This window comes from Antechinus flavipes, chromosome 3, assembly GCF_016432865.1.
Source record: "Antechinus flavipes isolate AdamAnt ecotype Samford, QLD, Australia chromosome 3, AdamAnt_v2, whole genome shotgun sequence".
Taxonomy (NCBI): Eukaryota; Metazoa; Chordata; class Mammalia; order Dasyuromorphia; family Dasyuridae; genus Antechinus; species Antechinus flavipes.
The window spans coordinates 339,048,869-339,076,632 of record NC_067400.1 but is presented as its reverse complement, the minus strand read 5'-3'; the positions used below and the strand labels follow the sequence as shown (position 1 = coordinate 339,076,632).

Sequence of the window (27,764 nt, the reverse complement as noted above, 5' to 3'; positions counted from 1 at the left end):
AGTACCTACTTATGCTTCAGGTACCCAAAAGAATAATTTTAATTCACTGAATAGGCTGTCTCTTGGTAGAGGGTCCTGAAACGGTTAGTGGCAGTGTAGAAAGTTGAGGTGCAAAAATCCCCCTCTGGTCGGTGTAGGTTCAATGTGAAAGAATTCACAAACCCAAAAAGTATAACTGGCAAAAGGGAAGTTTATTGTTGGCACTGCAGAAGCTAGCTTTGCTAGAAAGGCAGACTTCTGATTAACAAGGTCTTGGCAGAGAGATAACAAAAGGTTTTCACTGAGAAGAGGGTCTCTTCACAGCAGGCAGGAGTCCTGGCAAGCAATTATGCCAAGGAGAGGTTTCTTGACAAGGCATAATCCTGCTTTGGACATTCTGCAAAAATATGGGTTTGAAATTGTATTTTTTATAGGAAATCTGAAATTAAGGTTTCAATTGAACGAAATTCCTTCAATGTTGTCACTGCCCCCAGGCCTAGATTTCCAATTGAATGAGACCACTTAAGTTCCAGCTACTAGGAGTGGTCCTGGACTAATTTTCAGCTCAATAGAATGTGTAGCTACTCAATAGAAATGTCAGGTCCAGATCTGCAGCTAAATAAGACCCCTTAAGTTTGAGCTAAGTAGGGAGTGATCCTGGACTAATCTTAATGAAACCACTTAACTGCCCAGAAGGGTGAGCCCTTGTCAGAGGAGAGGTTCAGGGCTCACCCCAAAACTCGAGGACAGTTTCAGAGTTCACCCCCATCCTTTCTATGTCCTCATAATTATTTTTCATAACTTAATGAATGTAGTAAGCTTTTTTCACTGTTCTTTTTCTTTACAGTGCTGGTGACCACTCAAAATTTTTCCTCATTTTCCCACAAGTTTCCATAGGCATAAATTACAAGCACAAACAAGTTGCATTTTCAAATGAGATTGTTTTGATTCTGTCACTTAACCAGACCCCAACCATCTTCCACAATCCTTTGCTCAAGTATCATTGGAGAGAGAATTGACTCATAAATTAGGAGACCTGAATCTGCTCCTGATTCTATGAAAAACTTGATAGTTTAAGACAAATGAAAAAATCTGACAAATCAGGTTCATCTTTTTGGAGGAAACTACAGAATATAGTGGGATGGCTAAGTGATGTAGTAGATAAGAGTACTGGCCCTGGAATTAGGATCTGAGTTTAATAAAGTTTAGGTTTTTGGGTTCCCTTTCAGGGAACCAAATAGTAAGGTCTAGATTTAGGGAACCAAAATGAGATTGGGGTTTCTGATGATCAGAGAGTTAAATGATGAGATCTAGTGGTCAAAGAAAAGGAAGAGGTAAAGTACAGCAGATTTAGATAGGTAGAGAAATAGAGGGAAAATAAGAATAAATAAAGCTGAAGATACTTTTAAAAGGTAATAGTAGATAACTCTGAGGTATGTGGAAAAATTGCTATGATTTTTGTTCTCCACAATATTGTTTAGCATTGGTTTCCACACACACACTTGTTTTCGCCCATGTTAAGAGAACTATGCAAGAGAAAACTTGAGATTTAGTTCGGGCTTTAGAGAACCAAATGGAAAAGTTAGGCTCCCCTACACCCCCTTGGAATTCAGAGCAAGGGTAGGGAGTTTTGAGGAACCCCCTTCTGGCGGCACTGAGATTCTCTGTAAAAGAATTTACAAACCCAAAAAGGCTAGACTGATAAAAGAGGTTTATTATAGGCATTGGGAAGTCATTCTTTTCTATGCATGAATAGAAAGGCTGAATTCCTTTGAGGCAAAGTCTGAGAGAGACATTTCTAGTAGAGAAATCCTACAGAGGGGCATAAGTCTCCTTAGGGAAATAGGTGAGGATAAAGAGAGGGTAGCACTGGAAGAGAATATTATTCTAGTGGGAAGAGGCTTTCTTGGCATAGCATGGCATAGCCTGGCATGTCATCACCTCTGCAAGGAGTTGTTTCAAGTTGGCTCTTTTTATCTACAAGCTGGGTTTCAGCTTGGGCTGGAATTTGCACAGAATCAAATGAGTCTCTTTTATTCAATAGGGTTGGAATTCTTTTAGCTCAGGAATGAACCAACCCCACCTAGATAAACCACTTTATCTGATTCCCTGGGGTGGTCTCTCACTGAGGCAGAGTTGATGGAGATTTTTTCCAAGGAATTTTAGAGTTTCGGGGTCCATTCTTTAAGTTGAAATCTAAACTTACTTAGTAGGGGTGTATCCCTAAACAAGTCATTTACAGTTTGCCTCAGTTCCTCATCTGAAAAATAAGTTGGAAAAAAAGTTGCTAAACTATTCCAGAATCTTTGCCAAGTAAGACACAACAGAAACAACTAAATTATTTTATTTTATTTTATTTTATTTTGTTTTGTTTTCTTTTCCCAGTCCCAACATGTTTCCCCCAACCCTAATAATCAACCAGTTATCTTAGCCTTTCTTACTTTTTTCAACTTTCACAGCCATTTCCTATATTTTCTTTTTTTTTTTTTAATAATAGCTTTTTAGTTTTCAAAATACATGCAAAGATAATTTTCAACATTCACTCCTGCAAAATCTTTTGTTCCAAATATTTCTCCCTCTCTCCCCACCTCTCCTCTCTCTTCCTCAGAAAGTAATCCAACATAGGTTAAAGAGGGTTACTTTTTTTTTTGGTCTTAACTTCCCTTAATAAGCTTCTTCAATGCCAGGTAAAGGGTAATGAAAATATACTTAGCCCTGGCTCTAATGGAAGAGTGGCCCTGAGCAAATAAAATTTTATTTCTGGTCCTCAATTTTATTTGTAAGTTGAGGTTCTGTGACACTACTTATATCAGTCTTGCTGTGAGGAAAGCTATATGCCAAAAATAATTATTTTCTTATTCAGGAATCCTTCACTGCTGACTTAGCAGGAGTCTAGGAAGAGTAGCTTCTGAGTTTGGCTATTTAACTAGGTCTAATTTTTTTTCACCTAAAAGAGGCACAACATCAACCTTGTTCATAAAACGCTTTCAGAACAATGCTACTCCATTTCACTGTTGTGGCTCAGAAATGCCTACTTCCTTGTGTGACAAAACACCTCTAAATTAAAACCTATCAGTGTATGTGATCTTGGCTAAGACACTTCATCTAGTCGGAAATTCAGGCAATCGAGGTGGAAGATTTCATCCACAATAATAATGATAATAATAATAATAATACTTGTATATTGCTTTAAAGTTTGCAAAGGACATTGCAAATAGCTGCTCCCTGAACTCCTGCATCGTCACTGGCTGACATCATGCTTTTCTTTTCCCCACTTCTCTATTCTGCCTGGCTTCTAAAATGCGTCTGCTGAAGTCCCACCTTCTTCAAGAAGCTTTTCCACTCTGCCTTCAGTCTTGGTGCCTTCCTTCTGAAATTACCCCTAATTTATCTTTCTCATATTTGGTCTGCATTTTTCCTGACGTCTTCCTTACTAGACTGCGAGCTCCCTGAGGGCAGGGTTTATGCTTTAGCTTCACTCAAGAGCTTAGCACTGGGTCTAGTACAAAGGCTTTGCAAGCTGCCTTACTTAATTTTATCCTGCATAACTCTAGGAGATAGGTGCCTTAATTATCCCTATTTTTGCAGATAAGGACACTACAACGCCTCGCCATGGGGGAGGTCGGGTAGGAGGGCTCTACCGTTCGTGGCACGGCAGGCTAGTCTCTTCCGTCGCTCTGCCCAGGCCAGAAATCGCCGCGAAATCTCGTAAACTGAGCCGACCCCTCAAAAGAAAACTTGTGCGGAGAAAGGAGACCAAGGCCATTCAGCTCTCGAGAACTAAAGCCAGCATATTCGTGACAAAAACGAGGCGTCTGTCAACTGAGAAAGGGCATGACTGTTCCGAGAATGACTGTTCCGGGATTGAAGATGGCGGTCGAGCGACGCTCTGGCAATTGTGGGACCCGCTCTGTCACTCTATGGCCGGAAGTCTTCCGGGCATGCGGAAGCGGAAGTTTAGGTGGTCGGCGACCCGGGTTGTTTGCTGCTGCCTCAGGCCAGCCTCGGAAAGGAGCCGGTGCCGCTGGACTGGGCAGAGTGGGGCGGGACAGGACGGGAGCGGAGCGGAGCGTGTCAGCTGCTCACTGGAGCGGCAGCCACAGCTGCTCCCGCCCCCCCGAGCTCCGTCGGTGTTGCGGGCGGAGCGTGAGTCCAGCTCCGGGATGAGCAGGAGGAGAAAAGGCGGCGGCGGCGGCGGTTGTGCCGCAGTTGCGCGCCCTGTGACAGGTACCTGGGAAGGACGAGTGGGAGGCGATGTGCAGGCATTGGAAGATCGGGACGAGACTGGGGGGCGGGGAGGAGGGCGCTAGGTCTGCAGTGCCGGGACTGGGACTAGCGAAATAGATGGCCTGGTTCCTGGCCTCAGTTTATTCTCTCCGTAGAATGGGCATCTCAGAGGGTGCTTCAAGTGGCGGTTTGATGGGGGAAGAGAAAGAGATTGGTGCGTGCACGTGCTCCCTAGACGGCGAGCTGAGGGAGCGAGGGGGTCAGTGGACTCTGCTTGTTGATAACCTTGAGCGTGTACTGACTCTGTACCTCAGTTTTCCCAGCTGAGGTGGAATTAGTAATAACTTCCTGCCTCTTAGCCAGTTCTGGATGAAGGAAATGATTTCCATGCAAAACTCTCAGGGGAAATGTTTTCAGCCACTTAAGTGCCGTATAAATAAGTTGTTAACTGTTAATATATGTTTAATAATGCAACCCCTTTTAAAGGACTTTGATATCCACAATTGAGAATACAATAAAAGTGCAAAAGTGGGGAAAGCTGTTAGCTAACATTTCTATAGTATTTTAAGATTTGCAAAGCACTTTACCTATGTTGTTGGCATTGAACTTCATAACAAGCCTGTGAAGTAGGTGCTGTAACCCCCATTTTATAGATGAGTAAACTGAGGCTGAGAGAAGTTAAGTGACTCTTCTGGTGTCACATAGATAAGTATCTGAGTTACAGGTTGAATTCAGATTTTCCAGAGTTCAGGCCCATCACTCTTACCCACTTCCCTATGTGATTTTAGACCAAACTTTATATAAGCAAACGATGTTCCAGAGGTCTGAGGGCTGGTTTTGAAAAGATCTTTGTCCTTTGGAAATGATGACGTTTCAAATAAAAATTGGGGTTGTATATTGCTTCTTTAATCCCATTTTGTCGGCTAGATGTTGGATAATGAGGTTTCATTTTCATATTGCACTGTCCTGGCAGAAACTCAAGGTCTTCACTGCCAAACAAAGTCATTTCTGTGATCTAGACTTGTCTGTTGACTCATATATAAACTTAATTGCATTTTTTGACAAGTTTGGAAGTTAGCATTTTTTTTTGTATATTTCAAGTAACATATTATTTCCTTAAGTATTAGACACTAAAGGAGATTTTCACTCTGATAACAGTGAGTGGCGCAATTTTGATCCCAGAATGGCCTTGTAAAAAATGTCAGCTTTTCATGAAGAATTTTTGGAAGCCTCCAGTTACATTTTGTTATAATGATTATGTTTCCCATTCTACTTGAGTGTAGTCTTCAGAAGTTAGTTTTGTACTATCAGTACTCAGTCTATTTAACTAAATAGCACTTTGTGCAACAATTGAATGTCTTATTTTCAGTTGCCTTTTAATACATGCTTGTATAAATGTTATGCATGTAACTTTTATTTTTCAATGAAATTGTAATAAATGGTTGTTACCTATTCTGATTCCCCAACAAAACAGGTCTACTAGTTAAATAGCACTTTGTTTTAATTTTTATTATCAGAAAAGCAAAATTATGACTCAAGAAATAATCTTACGATAGTGTTCTTTTCATTTGGCTTCCTTCATTTATATCGAAATAATAATTATTTTATTTTATTATTAATTTTTAATAATTAAAATATAAATATATTTATTTATAAATTAAATTTAATATAAATTAAAATAATTATTTATTTTATTAATAATAAAGTGAGTTGTAAATTATATCTGCATGATTTGGCACTACTGTTTAAATAAAATCAATGATAATTATATTACATTTTTTGGTTTATATTTTTCAAGGAATTCAAAGCACTCCACATGTTATTATTAATTATATTAAATATCTGTTTGTAGAACACTGGCCTCCAAAGTCACTTATATCTCTGAATTCATAATTATAAATTTAAGGTTCAAAAAGGTGACTGGGCAAATAAAGTGGCAAATCCAAAATTCAAATTCAAAGATATTATTCCATTTCTAATGCACTTTACATTTCACCAGGATGAATCTCTATATTGTATCTCCCAGATACTCTTTTCATTTTACAGATGAAAAAATTTGGGTGATAGACCTGTATTCTAGAGAAAATGATTTTCATTTTACAGATGAAAAAAATTGGGTGATAGACCTGTATTCTAGAGAAAATGATCTATCTGTCTAGATATTTTATATATATTTATATATATATACATATACACACACACACACACACACACACACACACCCAGAGTTTGTCAGTGCTGTGCTTTGCATTTATTAGGCTATTCCATTGTAGTGTTCTCAGTCCTGCTATGTCAAGTTGGCAAGTTATTGATTTTTTTTTTAATAACTTTTTATTGATAGAACGCATGCCAGGGTAATTTTTACAGCATTATCCCTTGCATTCACTTCTGTTCCAATTTTTCCCCTCCCTCCCTCCACCCTTTCCCCCAGATGGCAAGCAGTCCTTTACATGTTGAATGGGTTACAGTATATACTAGATACAATATATGTGTGTAGAACCGAACAGTTTTCTTGTTGCACAGGGAGAATTGAATTCAGAGGGTATAAATAACCCAGGAAGAAAAACAAAAATGCAAGCAGTTTATATTCATCTCCCAGTGTTCTTTCTCTGGGTGTAGCTGTTTCTGTCCATCTTTGATCAATTAAGGCTCTCTTTATCGAAGAGATCCACTTCCATCAGAATACATCCTCAAACAGTATCGTTGTTGAGGTATATAATGATTTCCTGGTTCTGCTCATTTCACTCAGCATCAGTTCATGTAAGTCTCGCCAGTCCTCTCTGTAATCATCCTGCTGGTCATTCCTTACAGAACAATAATATTCCATAACATTCATATACCACAATTTACTCAACCATTCTCCAGTTGATAAATGGTCAAAGGGTATGAACAGACAATTCTCAGATGAAGAAATTGAAACTATTTATAGACATATGAAAATATGCTCCAAATCATTATTAATCAGAGAAATGCAAATTAAGACAACTCTGAGATACCACTACACACCTGTCAGATTGGCTAGAATGACAGGGAAAGATAATGGGGAATGTTGGAAGGGATGTGGGAAAACAGGGACACTGATACATTGTTGGTGGAATTGTGAACACATCCAGCCATTCTGGAGAGCAATTTGGAACTATGCTCAAAAAGTTATCAAACTGTGCATACCCTTTGATCCAGCAGTGTTTCTACTGGGCTTATACCCCAAAGAGATACTAAAGAAAGGAAAGGGACCTGTATGTGCCAAAATGTTTGTGGCAGCCCTGTTTGTAGTGGCTAGAAGCTGGAAAATGAAAGTTATTGATTGATGAGAACACTTTACATTTCTAAGAATGCACATATTGCCATACACACTTAAAGAACTTTTGAGAAAAAACTACTGAATGGGCTAAGTTTGTTTTTTTGGCCAAGCTTTTACTGTATGTTGTTTCTGGTAGTTCTTTCCATCTCTCCTTCCCATAATAAGTTTTTACTGATTTTTTTCTTAGATAATCAGTAGTGGAGCAGAGTCTTCTGAGAACCAAATGCATATCTTTTCTATCACTTCTTTTTCCCCACTCCTTTATTCCTATCTTAGTTATGTTAAAGTACATGGACTATTATTATAGTGCAAAGGAGGATTCTCAGGGTACATATAGAATAGATAAAGAATAAATATGTAGATTTGCTTTCTTCATTTAATATGACACAAGTTAAAAACATTAATGCAGTTTTATTCCAAAAAGCTGTTCATTTTACACTACCCTCATATTTTCCACCTACCCCCAGCCCCTCTTCTTTCCGTTCTCCTTCCTACTCCTACTGCACCAAGTTCTAGCTTGAGCTTCTTTTTAAAAATTTCCTTAGATTGTCTGTCTCATTTGACCCATTGACTTCAAGTCATAATTGTCCTTCTCTTAGTTCTTTCTAATCCAAACTTATTTCCCTCGGGTTTTTTTCCAATTATTTTCCTCAATTAGTACAACCTGAACATCTTTTAATCTTGCTGAACCTTTGAGTAGTCTAAAAGGATTTGAATGCCAGTGGTAGTGGCTATCTTATGACTCTCAACTTAATCATTAGTATGTATTGACTTTTTAAAAATTCACTTTTTATTTTCAGTTCCAAAATCTCTCTCTTCCTCCATACCTTCTCCCAACCATTGAGAGTGCAAGACATGTACTTCTTCTATATATAAAGTCATGCAAAAGCATTTCTGCATTAATTGTGCTCTGGAAGAAGAAAAAAATAAGAAAAAGAGAAAAAAATATGCCTCTTATCTACACTGAGTCCATCTGTTCTCCATTTGGATGTGGATAGCATTTTCCAGCATAAGTCCTTGGGGATTGTTGTGAATCATTGTATTGTTCAGAGTAGCTAATTCTTTTACCAGTTACCTTTACAATATTGCTGTTACTCTGTAAATTCTGATTCTCATTTTGAATCAGTTCATACAAGTTTTCTCAGGTTTTTTTGGAAGCATCCCCTTCATAATTTCTTAATTCTATCACATATTCCATAACTTGCTCAGCTATTTTCCAGTAGATGGACATTGCTACAGTTTCCAATTTTTTACCACTACAAAAAGAATTGCTATAATTTCCTTTTTCTTTGATTTCTTAGTTGTAGTGTACCAACTTTTAAAGATTATGTAACCATATATTTAAACATATTTCACACGTCTTGGTCTACCTATCATCTAGGCTGGGAGGGGAAAGAGGGGAAAAATTGAAACAGAAGGTTTTGCAAGAGTCAGTGCTGAAAAATTACCCATGCATATAGCTTGTAAATAAAAAGTTATAATTTAAAAAAAAGGATTATGTAACCAGGCTTTCATTTCTGGGTTATTGTTTCTTCCCCCTTATTCTAGATTTAGCCCAAAGCCTTGTACATAGTCAGTACTTAGTCCTTTTTGAATTGGGATCTTCAAGCAAATGGCGTATAATTATATTATAATCTTTCTGGTTTCATCCAAACTAGTTTTTATTTTGGGAAACATAAATTTGTCATATGTTAATGAAATAATTGGCTATATACATTACAAGAACAACAGAATTATGATTGTATCAGTTGATGCAGAAAAAGCTTTTGACAAAATACAATATATGTTTCTGCTAAAAACATTAGCATGGACGTTTCCTTAACTTGGTAAATATTACCTGTCTAAAACCAAGAGTTACCAAATCAGCCACTTTCAAATCTTTATCAGTTCAAGCATCTTCTTTTTCCCGCTGCAAGCACAGTTTCCCAACAGAATGTAGAGAATTTCTGGTGCAAAGAAGAATAACCCTTTCTTTGATCTCAGGCTTCCTGTCTCCTGTTGTATCTGTCCTTTCAGGGTAAAGGAGTTGTGTTCTCCATTTAAAGATGACCATTTTCATACCTAATTATATCCTTCACATGCCAGTAACTCTGAATTCCTGTACATCATCATTCAAATCTTATTCCATATTCTCTACAACATGATTTTCTCATTCCCACTCTCAATACTTCCATTCCAAAATTTCATCTTTAGACCCAGCCCTTCTACTCTGCCTTTTGGAATGCCTCCATAGGCAACAAACTTCCTTTCATCTTAAATCTTTTCCTTTTCCACTCATTCCATCTCTTAGCTATTATTGATACCTGGTTTTCCTGATGATATAGTTTCCCTGGCAATCCTTTCTAGAACTGATTGTATCTTCATTCCTTCTTCTTGGCTCTTTGGTCTGTGCAGGAGAATTGGAATATTCCTGCTCCCCATTGCTACTTCCAGGTTTTCCTTCCACTTTCATAATTCAATAATTTCTTTCTTTGAGGTTCATACTATATGTCTACCACGTAATCAAAAATGCTAATAGGTGTGATCTATGGACTCCCAGATCACTTCCCTTCCTTCCTTAACCAGTTCTATACAATTTTTCTCCCCTTCCCAACTCCAACTTTCATACTAGGAGACTTCACCATAAATATTGATTCTTCCTCAGATATCTAAATCGCTTAATCTCTCAACCTACTTAGGCCCTACAAGAAGTTAATCTTCTAACTCATCTCTGCTACACATAAAGATGTTCACACCCTCCCTTGATCTTGCAGTCACCCAGTCCATGTTCAATGAAATTCCTTATTCTGCCATAATCTGTTAACGTTTTCATTTCTCCCTCTGTCTTCCCTACTTTTTCATTCATACTGTGATGTCCAGTCCCTTGACCCCTCTCTCCTACCTCATCTCTCCTGCTCTAGCCACTCTCTTCTCCATCTTGACCCCTTAGTGAACTAATTTAGCTCTACACTGTTTTATTTTCTTGTCCCCCAGCCTCCTTATCATATCTCAGATTATATCAAGCCAAGGTTCAGCATTGGATCACTCCAACTGTTTGTTTTCTTCTTGCATACATACATACTATGAAATAAAAATAGATGAAATCACAAATTGTTCTGACTAGGTCTACTATAAATTTATCTTAAGAGGGTCTTCACTGCTGCTAGGCAAGCCTTCTGTGTCTTCTTCATCACTGTCCCCAGCAGCTGTTATAAATTTTTTCATCCCTCAAACTTTCTTTGGCTCTCCATTCCTCCACTCGCTTAGCTGTGAATCTTGCATCATGTTTACAGGAAAAAATTGAGGCCACTCACAATAGCTCCATTTTCTCCTGTCACTTAGATATGCCACAATCTCCTCTTCCATCCCTGTTATAAAATGTCCTTACTCTTTACCAGAACTAATCCCTCTTCTTGTTTATGTGATCTCATTTTATCCCATTTCCACCAGTAGATTACTTTCTCTGTCCTCATCAGTCTTTCACCTATTTTCTTTTTTAAAATAGCATTTTATTTTTTACAATTATATATAAAGACAATTTTTAACATTTTTACTAAAATTTTGAGTTCTAAATATTCTCTCTCCTTCCCTTCCCTTTCCTCTCCCTAAGATGATAAAGCAATTTGACATAGGTTTTGCACACACGCGTGCGCACACACACACACACACACACCTCCCAAATTATTTTCAATCTTTCCCTCTCCAATTAACTCCTTTCGTTCTGTTTTGGGGAAGGGAGGGAATCTCACCTGATTGTTCTATTTCTATTAATTGTCATATTTTTTACCCTTTGTAACTAAACTCCTTGAAAAGGCAGTCAACATTAAGTACCTTTTGCTGTCCTCTTCTTATTCTTTTCTTAGCCCCTTATAATCTGACATTTTCATTCCTCCCCTCTTCCTCCAAACTTCTCTCTGCAAAGTTACTAATGACTTTTTTTTTTTTTAATTGTCATACATTTATTTTTAATACACATTACTTTATGAATCATGTTGGGAGAGAAAAATCAGAGCAAAAGGGAAAAACCATGGGAGAGAGAAAAAAACCCCAGAAAAAAGAAGTGTACATAGCATATATTGGTTTACATTCAGTTTCCTTTGTTCCTTTTCTATATGCGGATGGCATTTTCTGTCCAAAGTCTATTGGAATTACTTTGGATCACTGAATTATTGAGAAGAACCAAGTCTTTCATAGTTGATCATTGCACATTTTTGCTGTTATTTGTGTACAGTGTATTCCTGGTTCTGCTTGTTTTGCTCAGCATCAGTTCATCTAAATCTTTCCAGGCTTTTTTATAATCAGCTTGTTCATCATTTTTTATAGAACAATAATATTCTATTACCTACATGTACCAAAACTTATTCAGCCATTCCCCAATTAATGGGCATCCACTCTTTGTTACCACAGAAAGAGTTGCTACCAACATTTTTGCACATATGGGTCCTTTCCTTTATGATTTCTTTGGGATACAGATCCAGTAATGGTACTGCTGGGTTTAAGAGTATGTGCAGTGTTATAGCCATTTGGGCATAGTTCCAGATTGCTCTCCAGAATGGTTGGATCATTTTACTACTCCATTAACAATACATTAGTGTGTCTCAGTTTTCCCACATTCCCTATAACATTCATCACTATCTTTTCCTATCATTTTATTACTAATGATTTTCTAATTGCCAAATTTAGTGACCTTTTTTCAGTCCTCATTCTCCTTGACCTTAATTTAAAAAAAATTATTATTATAGCTTTTTATTTACAAAAACATGTGCATGGGTAATTTTTCAACACTGACCCTTGCAAAACCTTCTGTTCCAAATTTTCTCTCCTTCCCCCCACCCTCTCCCCTAGATGGCAGATAGTCCAATACATGTTAAATATGTTAAAATATATGTTAAATCTAATATATACATATTTATGCTGCACAAGAAAAATCAGATCTAGAAAGAAAGAAAAAATTGGGAAGGAAAACAAAAATGCAAGCAAACAATAACAGAAAGAGTGGAAATGCTATGTTGTGGTCCACACTCATTTTCCATAGTAAAAATGGACTCTCTCTGGGTGTAGATGACTCTTTTCTACACTATTGAACAATTGGAACTGGTGTGAAACTTCTCATTGTTGAAGAGAGCCATGTCCATTAGAATTGATCATCAAATAGTCTTGTTGCCGTGTACAATGATCTGGTTCTGCTCATTTCACTTAGCATCAATTCATGTAAGCTTGACCACTCTTCCTTGATACTGTCTTTTCCCGAGTTTCGCAGAACACCATTCTCTCCTAGTCCTCATCCTACCCATCTGATCAGATAACCACTCTGACTCCTTTTGTGGATCTCCTCTAGATCATCTATGCACCTCCCTGTTCTCATCCCCAACATAGGAATCTCAGAGTTTTTTCCTGGGCTTTCTTAACTTCTCCCTCTCTACTACTTCATTCTTACTCTCATCAGCTCCCTTGAACTTAATTATCATCTTTGTGCTAATGATTCTCAAATCTACTCTTCCTGCCCCAATCTCTCTGATGACTTGCCATCTCACATTTCTTTCAACCTTCTCCCTAACCTGCCATGTTCAATCTGTTGCCAAATCTGTCAATTTTACATTTCCAACATCTCTCAAATATGTCCCTTTCTTTCCTTTGATACTGTCATCACTCTAATAGTCTGCCTAACCTAGGTCTCTCCCCATTCTACTTCATCCTCCATTCAGCCCTTAAAGTGATTTTTCTAAAGAAAAAGTCTGACCATGTGAGTCCCCCCCATTACAATGGCTTCCTATGACTTCAAAGGCAAATTTGTAACGCTCTATTTGACATTTAAAACCCTTCATAACTTAACACTTTCTCCACTCTTTCACTTTTCCGGTCTTCTTAGACTTTACTTCTCAACATTGACTCAAAAATCTATTGACACAGGTTTCCTGGGTATTCTACAAACAAAACACTCCATCTGTCTGCTCTGGACATTCTCTCTGACTGTTTCTCATGTCTGGAATGCTCTCCCTCTTCTGCTCCAATTGCTGATCTCCCTAGTTTCCTTTAAGACCTAACTAAAAATCTTATCTTCACAGGCGACCTTTCCCTACATCTCTTAATTCCATTGCTTTTCCTTTTTAAATTATTTCATATTTATTCTGTACGTACTTTTTTTGTTCAGTCATTTCATTTGTGTTTAACTCCTTGGGATTTTCTTGGCAAAGATAGTGGATACCTTTTCCAGTTCATTTTACAGCTGAGGAAACTGATGCAAACAGGATTAAGTTACTTATCTGAGGTCACACAGTTTATGAGACCATATTTGGACTCAGATTCTTTCTGACTTCAAGTTTAATGCTCTATCTCTAAATGCCTCAAATAGCGTACTTTGTATATGTTCATTTGCATAAGGATTCCTTTATTAGATTGTAAGATTCTTGAAAACAGAAATAACATTTTGCCTCTTTTTGTATCCTCAGTACTTAGCACAGTGCCTGGCACACAGTAGGTGCTTAATAAATATTTATTGAATTGATTTAAAATGTCACAGGGCCAAACTAGAGGTCAGGAGTATAAGATCTGAGGTAAAGCAGGTATGCTTATTATTATTGCTCTCTGACATAGTGCTAGTAATGCTAGCCATGGCAGGGCAGGAAAAATCATTAGAGAGAATTAGCATAGGTGGTGAAAAAATGAAATTATTACTTTTTTTTACAGATGATTTGATAGTATACTTTGGGAATTCTAGAGAGTCAACTAAATTTTACTGAAACAATAACTTTAGCAGAATTACAGGCTATAACTTATAGAAACAAACCTAGTAACCTAATATTTGATAAACCAGAAGACCCCCAACTACAAAGGTAAGGATTCATTATTTGATAAAATTTGGGAAAGCAGGATTGTAGTGTGGCAGAAATTAGATTTAGATTAGCATTCCTTACCTTATAACAAGATAAACTTAAAAAGGATAAATTATGATTTAGGTATTGCTTTTAAATTCATAGTAACATTTGGGAAGTTTTAATTTTAATTTCTTGTTATCTCTTAGAACAGATATCAGTGGAAAAATATACTTTGGAGGAGAAATGTATTCTATAAATCAAGTAAAATGGATAAAGTATTTTGCTCAGTGTGTTCTATAGATCAAGTAAAATAGAAAGTATTTTATTTAAACAGTTTTTTTGTACTGCTGTATCATTCTTTCACTTCTCATGGGTTTTATTTTCAAATATCTAGTTCTGTCAGTGCTATCCTTTCTCAGTTTCATTTGTATATCTCCCCCCACCCATTCTGTCTGTACCAGTGATTTCTAGCTCAGATTTTTTAGCATCTCAAAATAACTTCAGCCATTTCAAAGGGTGTTATGAAATTTTTTAGAAAGAAAAAATAATGAAAGATTTTTGCCATTAAAAAAAATTGGGATGATGAATGCTAAGAAAGTAAAATATCAAATTTTTAATGAAAATATAATTAATTTTGAATTTATTGCTTTATGGTATTAAAATTTTCATTTAGGTATCCTTTCCTTTTTTAGAATTTGGTTTTGGTTTTGTAGAATTTAGTTTTTTTAACAAATGAATATTTATTAGATGGATGTCACTTGAAGTAGGATATTAATACAAATATAATCCTTAAGAGAGTGAGACCATAACCAGTGTTTCTCTTATGTCATGTCATTTATATGTATAAAAATTTAGGTATATGTTCCATAATCAAGCTGCTGGATTGGCGCATAGTTCTACTCATACTCATGCTTCTAGAACAAGAAAGAATGCCATAATTCTTCTCATATATAGTCATGACTATTTATTATTTTTTCCTTCAAATTTTTGTCATTGGGTGAATTATTTTATGACCATGAAGATAGGCATTATATGGAAAACATTGATTAAGGTTCTGTTAGGAAACTCTACTAAGAATTAATATATTAAATATATAATTTAGATAAACAATTCTAACCTTATACCAGGATAAGTTTCAAAAAAGATAAATTATGACCTAGCTATTGTTTTTAAATTCATAGTAACATTTGGAAAGTATAAATTTTTATATGATGAATACTCTTCAGAGGGAAAAATTGCAGTAAGAATAATCTAGGGATATTATCTTAAAATTTGTATGTTTTCTACAAGGATGCCATTATATAATGAAACCTGCCTGAAATTCAGTCTGTTTTCCAATCCACTGTCATTTATTATATGACATATATATAGTCATTATATAATATTTCTTTTGCAAATAAGTTAACAAATGTTTGTCTCTTGATTTTTATTTTAGTTGTAAAATGAGATGATTGGATTAGATTGTTATTAATAGCTCTTCTGTCTCTAAAATTTACTTCTTTTATTCTACCATCATGGACCTATTCATTGAAGGTTTTGTCTGTCAGCCTTGTTTATCTATAGTCAACAAAATTTAAATAATGGATAACATGGCCTAATTTCATTGTGCCTCTGATAATCCTTTCATATTTACATAGCTCCAATATCATAGTATTGAGATTAAGTGATGTCTAGCAGGAAAAAAAATACTTTTGTTAATGATTATAGCATATAAATGAAAACAGTAGCAAAAAACCTTATTGATTTCCTTGCCTCAAGTCTCACCTTTTTCCTCCACCTAACTGCCAAAGTGATCTTCCTTAAGTGGGTTTGACTCCATCACTTTCCCTTTTTCCTCAACCCCAGTAAATTCTAGTGGCTTCCTAGTATTTCCAAATATAATCCTCTGGATTTGAAAGACCTTAAATTCAATTTAATACATTTTTTATTAAGTGTCTACTATGTGCTAGTAATAAAGGATCTTACATTATAATGGAAAAAGACAACACACAAAAAGAAGCTGAAAGGGGAAGGGGAGAGAGGGCCATCAGCTTGGGCACAATGTTCCTGAAATCAAATAGTGTTATTGATAGAAAAATGAAGAGTTGACTGGAAAGTTCTGCAACTTCAGAGCCATGTATAAAGGCAGGCTTTGGAATGAGTTTATTGTTCCATCTTCCAGCCCTCCAATATGAGAAGGGAGGCAGCTGAGGGAACTGAAAAAGATGAGGAGTATCAAAATTGAGCTCCTTAGTGTGGTGATGAGATTTCTGTTGATCAATATTTCCTGGCCAGAGGCATGATGATAGCTGCTGTGGAAAATGGGAGAAGTTCTGAAAGATAAGTTTGCCCCATTCTACTTTTCTTATACTTTATTCCCTCTCCCTCCACCACCATATTTTTTGATATAGAATATGTGGAATAGGGAATGAGGAAGTCATATTAGTAAATAACTTATTTTAAAAGTTATTAAGAAAGCCACACAAGAAATATTTTAGCTTTCATTTGTTAACCATCTTATAGATATTAAACATTATATTGTGTGTCATCCTTTTCAGCCCTTCCCTTTATCCCCTCATTTTTGTTACTTTTTTCTTTTTAAAAGATTTAACATTCAGAATATATGATTTTAAAATTAAATCTGATGTTTTGTTATTTTGTTTTTTCACTTAGGGGTTAATTCCAAAATGGAAGTTCTGATTGCACTGTGCCTGTTTTTCTCCTTGGTAAAGGCAGATTCTAAAGCAATTACAACATCTCTTACTACAAAATGGTTTTCTACTCCATTATTGATAGAAACAAGGTAAGAAGTATGATTAATTCTTTGACATGTTTGAATTAAACAAAAAATAAATTTGACAGTGGATGTACATTATACAATTCTGGAATTATCATCAGAAGCATTTATTAAGTACCTTCTCAATGCGGAGCTGTTTCTGAGAAAATAGTTGATTGATAAAGGAGGTTTGGAAAGTTAGACAAGGATATTGCAACATAAAAGATTTGGAGGTCATAATGGAGGAAAATTGAGTGAATTTAGTTAATTCCCATTTTTTGAGTTATGTTTAATTACTGTGCTTCCTGGGTCCCTTCCCTCTGCTCTCTGTCTGTTTAGTACTAAGCAATATTCTTAAATTTTACAAATTTACTTTTTTGGTGGGAGTGAGATAAATGAGTCAAAGAGAAATATAGGCATATTTCCACTTTAGGGAGACCCTGTGTGGTAGAGGGTAGATTATGAATTGTAAATATTGTAGTCACTTTATTTTACTGAAACCAAAGCACTAATTGGCTTTTTTTCAGAAGTGCCTCAGATTTGCTGTGTGATTCCAAGTCAGTCACTTAATTATCTTGTCCCTCACTTTCTTCAATTATAACATTAAAAAACATATTCATTCTCTACATGTCATAGAGATTCTATGACATTTTTTTCTTTCTGTAAGGCAATCAGGGTGAAGTAACTTGTCTAGGATTACATAGCTAGTAAGTATCAAGTGTCTGAGGTCAGATTTAAACTTGGGTTCTCCCAACTCCAGAACTGGTACTCAATCTACAAAGCCATGTAGCTGCCCCTGATTTGATTATAGTACAGTGAAACATCTCATTTATATGAGAATTTGTGCTATAGATAACAATCCATCCATGCCATTCTTTGTCATGCCTTCCGTAAATAAATTATCCAGATTTTGGGCCAATACACTGGATTTCTTCTTCCAAGTCTTTTAGTATTTGATGGTAGACAGTTCTTCCAGCAATCTCTTAGCTTTTGTGAGACAAAGGTCTCATATTTGTTCAATAGTTAAACTGATATTTATATTGACTCTAACAGATGGTATAATATTTTTCTTAGCAGCCCTATCTCTGCCTTATCTCCCAACACTTTTTACTTCCTTTCTCACTCTTCTGCCAGTGTCACTGAAGAAGCTAAACAAAGACTTGTATCAAATAACTTTTATTTAATTTTTGTTTCATGAATTAGAAATGAATTAATCACATACTGACTACTTCCTGGTGACTGATCTTACCATACTTAGCCAGGTCTTCGGACAACAAGTATAGTGTTTCTCAGACACAGTTGGGTAGAATCTGCCAGAAATTATATTTCATTGGCATAGCTTTCAAGAAATTAAGGCCACTTCCATGCCTTGATGATGCAGAAGGAAAATACCTATATGTAGTGTTATGATAGCGATGAAAGAAATAATGGCTAAAATATTTAGAGATCTTTGAGCCCCTTCAAAAACAAGAGGTGTATTAGATGTAAAAGTTCTCATAAATATTTTCCAAATAATGATCTATGGGATTCTAGTGTTCCATGACATGTGAATAAGGTTTTTTGTGAGCAAATTTTGATGCTGATATTTTCCCATCTAATAAAATAGTTATTGTAAAATTGCTTATGTGTTAAAAGTACTTGCTAAATTTTTTATTATTTTTCATAATAAAATAGCTTAATTTCCTTTATTTTACTTTAAAGTTTTCTCAACATCTTTTAATGCATGGCATATTTTAACTCTCAAGTTCTCCAGACCAACATTTTTATCTTCTGTCAGTAGAATTGTATAGGCAGAGAGTGTTCTTTGGATAAATTACTTTGGGAATTACACTTAGCAGAGTGTTTATATTAGTGACTTAAGATCCTTGGATATGCTTAACATAATTGGATTCTTTATATTAATGAGGATGTTTTGTAATTTAATTCCAAATGAGCAAAATTTTTTAGCATCTTGTTGATAATTCTTTTTTTAAAAATTAAAACATTTTATAATCAAAATATATACATGGATAATTTTCAACATTCACCTTTATAAAACTTAATTTTTCCTTCCCTTTCTCCTATCCCTCCCTTAAATGGCAAGTAATTTAATATATGTTAAACATGTGCTGTTCTTCTAAACATATTTCCACAAATATGCTGCACAACAAAAATCAGATCAAAAAGGAAAAAAAAAACAAGAAAGAAAACAAAATACAAGCAAACAGCAACAACAACAAAGAGTGGAAATACTATGTTGTGATCCACATTCAGTTCACATAGTCCTCTCTTTGGATGCAGATGGCTCTCTATATCACAAGGCCAATGGAACTGGCCTGAATCATCTTATTGTTGAAGAGAACCACGTCCATTATTGATAATTCTTTATGCCCATTCAGTTATTCAGTTTTTCTTGATAATCTGTTTATAATGCTAAACCTTTATTTCATTACTCATATTTTGACTGATTATAGCCTCCAAACTTAAAATAGTCTTGTTAGCCATATTTTCTAAGAAACTTTAGAAAAAAGAACTTATTTATAAAATATTATATTCCTAAGTAAGATATTTTTGCTTCTGAAGTAAAACTAGAAGTCTTTTTGATTTTTTTTTGAAATGCTTTAACAAAAATTTTAAAAGAGTATAAACTGCTGAATAGTTCCAAACCTCTTGGCACCCACTGTTCATACACTTTGCTCAGCCTGGTCAGAAATTTTTTCTTATTTTTAATGTTGTCATGATTTTTGTTATTTTGATCTTTTCCTTTAGGTTATTAAGAAGGGATTATGTTGTGATTGTTATTCTTGGTACCTTTATTTATTAGGTATTCCCAATTTCTAGAAATATGTATTTTTTTCTTTCCCCATCATAAATATTGTTTATGCTTTTTTTCTCTTTTCACAGTGATTTCTCCAATTATCTTTTCTTTTTAACCTCCCCTATTCTGAAGTACTTCACCCACTTTAAAAAAAAATTTTTTTTTATGATAGCTTTTTATTTACAAAATATATGCAAGAGTAATCTTTCAACATTGACCCTTGCAAAACCTTCTGTTCTAAATTTTACCCTCCTTCCCCCTCCCTTAGATGACAGGTAGTCCAATATATATTAAAATATATCTTAGATCCTGTGTGTGTGTGTGTGTGTGTGTGTGTGTGTGTGTGTGTATGTGTACATAAGTTATCTTGCTGCACAAGAAAAATCTCATCTAGAAAGAAAAAAACCTGAGAAGGAAAACAAAAATGCAAGCAAACAATAACAGAAAGAATAAAAATGCTATGTTGTGGTCTACACTCGTTTCCCGTAGCCTTTGGGTGTACATGGCTCTCTTCATTACTGAACAATTGGAACTAATTTGGAGCTTCTCATTGTTGAAGAGAGCCATGTCCATCAGAATTGATCATATAGTCTTGTTGCGGTTGTGTACAATGATCTACTGGTTCTGCTCATTTCACTTAGCATCAATTCATGTAAGTCTCTCTAGGCCTCTCTGAAATCATCCTGTTAGTCATTTCTTACAGAACAATAATATTCTATAACATTCATATACCATAATTTATACAGCCATTCTCCAATTGATGGGCATCCATTCAGTTTCCAGTTTCTAGGCACTACAAAAAGAGCTACCATAAACATTTTTGCAAATGTAGGCCCCTTTCCCTTCTTTAGGATCTCCTTGGGATATAAACCTAGCAGTAACACTGCTGAATCAAAGGGTATGCACAGTTTGATAACTTTTTGCATAGTTCCAAATTGTTCCCTGGATCTGTTCACAGTTCTACCAACAATGTATCAGTGTCCCAGTTTTCCCACATCCCTTCCACATTCATCATTATCTTTTCCTGTCATCGTAGTCAATCTGACAGGTGTGTAGTGATATCTCAGAATTGCCTTAGTTTGCATTTTTCTGATCAATAGTGATTTGGAGCACCTTTTCATGTGGCTACAAATAGTTTCAATTTCTTCATCTGAAAAGTGTCTGTTCATATCCTTTGACCATTTATCAGTTGGAGAATGGCTTGAATTATTATAAATTTGAGTCAATTCTCTATATTTTAGAAATGAGGCCTTTCTCAGATCCTTTGGATGTAAAACTGTTCCCAGTTTATTACTTCCCTTCTAATCTTGTCTGCATTAGTTTTGATTTTTTTTTTCATTAATTCCCTTGAAATTCTTGGCATTTTGTTTTTCCAGGTGAATATTGTTGTTATTTTTTTCTAGATCAGTAAAATAATTTCTTGGAAGTTTGATTGGTATAGCACTAAATAAATAGATTAGTTTAAGTAGTATTGTCATCTTTATTATATTTGCTCGACCTATCCAAGAGCACTTGATATTTTCCCAATTGTTTAGATCTGACTTTATTTGTGTGGAAAGTGCTTTGTAATTTTGCTCATATAGTTCCTGACTTTCCCTTGGCAAATAGATTCCCAAATATTTTATACTATCGACAATTATTTTAAATGGGATTTTTCTTTGTATCTCTTGCTGTTGGATTTTGTTACTGATGTATAAAAATGGTGATTTATGTGGATTTATTTTGTATCCTGCAACTTTGCTAAAGTTGTGAATTATTTCTAATAGCTTTTTAGTTGATTCTCTGGGGTTCTCTAAGTATACCATATCATCTGCAAAGAGTGATAATTTGGTTTTCTCCTTACCTACTCTAATTCCTTTAATCTCTTTTTCTTCTCTTATTGCCAAAGCTAGTATTTTTAATACAATATTGAATAGTAATGGATTTCACCCACTTTTAAACTGAGAAAGTGGTCAAGCTGGTTGAATTTGCAAGCTCACTGGATGAGCTTTTTTCAGTCATCCCATCTCTAGAGACTGGTCCTAAGTTTTCATTTTTGAAGTTGAAAAAAACTCAGGCTGCTGACTGGCTTGGTCCAGAGTTTCTAAAGGAGACAGTGTTCTTACTTGATTGAATTAGAACTCTGGATGTGTTTTGAGAGGCTTATATCTTTACTACAGAAGTAATATACTAATTATAAAGTGATATAAATAAGTTCTTCTTAATATTCTTGTGAGGAAAGATAGCTTTCATGTTAATGGTCTCTAGTCTAGTCTTAACTGACTTCAAAAACTAAGAAACTGACATGTGCTAAGGTACCATCTTGTTCATCTTTTTTAAAAATTTGGTTTTTAAAATAATTGCTTATAAAGGATGCCTAATAATTTTCCTGTTTTCTTTTTGACAAAGTAAGTATCATGGAATCATAGTTTGGGCTATGTCATGTTAAAATTTCTCAGCTACAATTTAAGGCTTATTTAAACCCCCCTTTTTTCTATGATTAATCTCGTAGAAAAATTCTTGTCAGTTTTTATGTACAAGTTAATTATTCCATTATATACAATATAACAAGATATTTAAGTTCCAAAAAAACTAATTCTTTATACTAGGAATAATGTTAAAAATAGTAAAAGTAATACTTTAGGTTTATGTTTGAGTATCAAAATTTTAATGAGTGGATAGAGATAGCCATATTACTTTAATTGAATAACTGTGAGTTAGAAATTTCGCTAAAAGATTTATTTTAAATAGTAAATACCGGCACAACAAATTAAACTTGCTTTGTACCTACTTCAGTTTAAACAAGTGATTTCACTATGTAAAATGTCATGTTTAAATCTCCCCAACATTTCTTTGCCTCTTTCCATATTATAATTACTTGTATGCTCTTTTTTTTTTTTTTTTTTAATTTCTTGTTGGAATCCTTACAAAGTGTTAACTCATTAGAGTTGATAGAGACAATAATTATCTAATTTAGCATGGTTCAGTATGATTCATCTATCTTACAAGGAGATGTTATGGGCCAGAAGAAACAAGGTACTAAGTAGAAATAAGAGAAACAATGCTTGTGTTCACACCTTTAGAGAGCTTATATAAGCAAGAAGTATTTAAGTACTCTTTGGAGTTCACTAGGATGGGAAAGTCACAAAAGTTAACTTTCTAACTTTGTGAATTCACATCTCCCTTAATCCCTCCCTCGGAGGGGAGGAGTCAGTCTTTAGGAGATCATATATAAAAAGCAGACAGAGGCTTAGTCGGGAGTTCAGCTGAAAAGATTGAGAGGGAAGCATCAAGTCAGTTCAGAGGCAGAAGCCCTCTCTCGGAGGCAAGAAAGATTCATTCCATCTTCCACCTTTATGCTGGCTGGAGGCTGAAGAAAGCAGAGGCAAAGGACAACTGCAAGAGCTCTTGGAACCAAGCAGAAAGTTAGGCCTCTAAGGAAAACTAACCAGGCTATTTTGGAGGAAACAATAAAAGATCTGAACTTTTATCACCTTGCTGCGTTTTGAGGTGATTATTACTTTTAACTGAAACTAAGGCTGCCTTCAGAAAACCTCCCCAAAAAACCTTGCTCCCACAGAGAACTATTATTTTAAAGAAGAACAAGAACACCGCAATTTCTGCCTTATTTCTTTGTATTATTATGATGGCACTTTAGATTTCTTTATATTCCTGTTAGTATTTATTTTATAAATATATTGGAGTTTATTTAACTATTCTATTGTTGGACATTGAATGTACTTGCAATTAAAAAATATATTTTTATTGATATCTTTTGTTTATATTTTATTTCATTTCCTAATATATAACACTTCCAAATTGTTTTTTGTTTGTTTATTTTAGCAATTATGAATAATATTACTTTTTAAATATTTGAGGAACTAGCTCTTTTTTTTTTTTTTTTTTTTTTTTCCTTTTGGATGACATTCTCAGGTGAATTCTCATCAGTGTCCAGGACTGAATTAAAAGAATATTTTCCTAACTGTTTAGGACACAATGTCAGGTTACCTTCTCAAAAGATAATAATAATTTATAATTCCACCACTAGTGAATGAGTGTAACAATTTATTTGCAGCCCCATCGACTTCAGAGTTTCATCATTCACAATTCATTTTGCCAAATATGAAGGTATCTTAGAGTTATTCTGATTTTTATCTCTGAGGTTGAGCACTTTTCCAAGTATTAACAACTATTGAATCATATCCCTTAGCTTTTTAATGGGGACTGCTTACTCCTTTTTTTAGATATTTAGTTTTTTTATTTTCTATTTTTTGATTTTTATTGTTATACAAAAATTTAATAACTTCATACATCTTATTCCTGTTAATATGCTTTGTTTATTTAAAGGGGGGGAGAGTCATTTGATTATACAGTTGATAAGTACTTCCCTCTTTTCCCCCTCCTTTAAGTTAAATTTTAAAATCTTTTTCTTATACTTATGTCTTTCATTTAGCTGGAATTCTTGTGGTATTTGCTATGAGATATAAAATTTCCTTTTGCATTGCTAGTTGGTTTTTCTAAGTATACAAATTTCTCTTTCCTTTATAAAGAAAATGTTTACTAATCTCCTACATATATATTATATATATGGTTGCCTGATATCTCTGTCCCGTGTCATTGATCTATTTTTGTTTTTTGACTGATAATGTTGATGATAATTCTTTGTAATATATTTTAAACTATCAGAAGGGTTTCTGAAAATCATGAATTGGTCTCTTGTCCCTAAACAACTCTAGAATGCACTTTTGGAAATTTCTAGTTCAGAGCACCTAGAAGCTAATTTTCTTAGTCTACATGACATTTAGTACTCAAGACTTTAGAATACATATTTGTTTGGTGAGGTGAATGAAAAATAAAATGAACACAGTATCTTCTATTATAATAGATATTTATTCTTTATTCTAATAGCATCCATCTAACCTTCAGGCTTTATATGTTTTGTTATTCTACCCTCATGAATTGGTATTTTATACCCTCTTTCCCTCCCAGATTGATTTTTTTTTTTTTTTTTTTTTTTGCTGAGGCAAATGGGGTTAAGTGACTTGCCCAGGGTCACACAGGCAGGAAGTGTTAATTGTCTTAGGTCATATTTGAACTTAGGTCCTCCTGACTTCACGGCTGGTTCCCTACTCACTGTACTACCTAGTTGGCCTCAGATTGTTTTTTATTTCTTTTTTTTTAGGGGGAGGGGGGAAGGCAGGGGGATTAGATAGAAGAGGCCTCATTTCTTACCCACCTTTAATCACTGAATGGGCATTGCCTCAGTCAAACTGAGACCTGGAAAAAACCTTAATTTTAAAAAGCCAAGATCTATGAAGATATAAATTGAAAGCATTCGCAATAAGATTGGGGTGAAACAAAGTTGCCCAGCATCACCATTACTATGCAGTATTGTATTAAAAATGTTAGCTTTAGAAATAAGAGAAGAGAAATAATTTGAAGGAATTTAAGTAATGAGAAATCAAAATTATCACTCTTTGTTGATAATATGGTATACTTAGAGAATCGACTAAAAACTACTAGAAACAAATTCTTTAAGTTTCAAAATACAAAATAAATCCACATAAATCTTCTGTATGTTACTAACAAAATCTAATAGCAAAACTTAGAAAGAGAAATTCCATTTAAAGTAACTATAGACAGTATAAAATTTTGGTAGTCTACCTGTCAAGACACAGCCTGACAAGACACATAATGAACACAATGACAAAACACTTTCCACACAAATAGTTAGAGATAACCAATTAGGAAAATGTCAAGTACTCATGGATAGCCTGAACTAATATAATAAAAATGAGAATTCTACCTAAATCATTCTACTTATTCAGTGCCATACTATTCAAACTGCCAAGAAATTACAGATTTAAAAAAAATAATAAGAAAATTCATCTGGAAGAACAAAAAGTCAAGAATTTCAAAGATAATTAATGAAAAAAGTACAAATGAAGGTAGCCTAGTGGTACCAGACCTAAAATTATATTATAAAGCAGCAGTTATCAAAACAATTTGGTACTGGCTAAGAAATAGAGAAGTGGATCAGTGGAATAGGTTAGGTTCCCAAAATACAATAGCCAGTGATTATTGTAAACTAATGTTTGATAAACCAAAAAACTCCAGCTTCTGTGATAACTCATTATTTGACGAAAATTCGAAAACAGCATGGCAGAAACTAGGTATTGACCAATATCTAATACCCTATATCAAGATAAAGTCGAAGTGGATTTATAATTTAAAGAGTGATAGTATTAGCAAATTAAGAGAATACGGGATTGTCTCTCAGATTTGTGGGGAAGGAAGGAATTTATGGCCAAAGAACTAGAAAACATTATGAAATGCTAAATGGATAATTTTGATTTATATTAAATTAAAAAGTTTTGTAAGAGCAAAACCAGTACAACCAAGATTATAAGGAAAGCAGAAAATTGGGGAAATTTTTTTACATTCAAAAAGGCCAAAGTCTTCCACTGCATCTTGGCCCATCTCCAGTCATCTTGATCTACATCTTGCCATTAGTCCCATTGTACATAGAATAAATAGTTGTTACTTGATTTGTCTATTCACTGTGTTTATAGAGCTTTGCTATATCTGAATTTGTTATTAAAAAAATACTCTGATGTGTTAAATGATGTTATGCTCAAGAAACTCTTAGCAAATGATGGTTACTATCAGAAACCTTTTTATAGGTCTACTATGTAAATTACCAGATGAACGAAAATGTTCTTTATTTCTCACATATATTTGGATATAGTAATAGGGTAGAATGAGAGTTGTATTCTCTTAGTTTTGACATGGAGGAAAGTATTCATTTTGCTACATAAAACAAGATTAAGACTTCAAGTTTGCTGCAAAATTCCTTTAAGAAAATGACAGCTTCATTTTTCTTTTTATTTTATCATATAATGAATCCAAAACTGTGATATTAGAGTCCTAATATGGCAACACTAACTGATGTTGATATTTTTGAATGCTCATTATAAAAATCTTTTTATCATTACTCATTTTTTGCTTATTTCTCATTTGATTTCATCCTTTAGTGTTTTCACATTGGTTGAGTTTTTTTTTTTTTTGAACTTCTTGTTAAGCTTTCCTTAAGCTTGTTTTTTTTGTTTTTGTTTTTTTTTTTTTTTTTTTTTTGTTTTTTTTCTTTTTAATACCTACTACATAGTAAGTGGTTATTAAATTTCCCACTACTGCTTGTTTTTTTAGGTAGTACTGTTTATTATCTTATACCCTCCCATAAGAATTTGAAAACAAGTTTATGTTCTAATCTATTGTTGCCCAGCAACAACAGATTTTTAATCTTGACAAGGAGAAATGTTTTCTGGTTGAAGTAGTTTTCAAGTACTCTTGGTCTCTTTATGTATAGGAGTCCAACTCCTACTGGACTATTTATGAATAGGATGAGTGTAGAAATGAAACATACTACCTGGTGGGATCCTGTCAAAGCAGTGCATTTATTGTGCTGAGAGTCAGAGTTTATATGCTCTTTAAATTAGTGTTGCCTTAATACCAGAATTAAGCTAGTGTTGCATTAACGCTAGATATCTGCAGGCGTCATTGTATACATTTCAGGGTTAGTATATATGCCATACCTTGACATTTGAGTTTGACATTAACTTTAAACAGTAACTAGCAGTAACAAGTTATAATATTTAATCATAAAAGAGTTGTAAATAGCAGTACTTATTGTAACAAGAGTTGTAAAGTGTATTGTTAGTAATACCTTGTTATTCAACAAGATTTCTCTAAATTTATCTCAAGTCTGTCTTTCATTGTTATGGAGACAGGGAGCCAATGCTTTGAATCTACTGCCTTTATAGAGAGCAGGTCTTAAATAATACCTGGACTGGACTCTTTCTGTATATGGACTTACTCAACTGGCTCGCTACACTTCTCATGATTGAATTATATGAGCTAACCTTTTGAACATAC

The 27,764-nt window shown here is 34.5% G+C and overlaps 1 protein-coding gene across 2 annotated transcripts in view; it reads left to right on the top strand.

Annotated features, from left to right (window-relative positions):
* The first annotated feature begins 3,884 nt into the window (after positions 1-3,884).
* The window catches only part of UGGT1 (UDP-glucose glycoprotein glucosyltransferase 1), a 102,532-nt gene continuing 78,652 nt past the window's right edge, over positions 3,885-27,764 (top strand). The window contains exons 1-2 of one of the 2 annotated variants that reach the window (XM_051985666.1): positions 3,885-4,206; positions 16,954-17,083. In XM_051985666.1, the coding sequence (XP_051841626.1) occupies positions 3,900-4,206; positions 16,954-17,083 (437 nt within the window). In that variant the 5' untranslated portion in view covers positions 3,885-3,899. The remainder of the gene's footprint in view (positions 4,207-16,953; positions 17,084-27,764) is intronic. The other variant, XM_051985667.1, reaches the window with a different exon arrangement.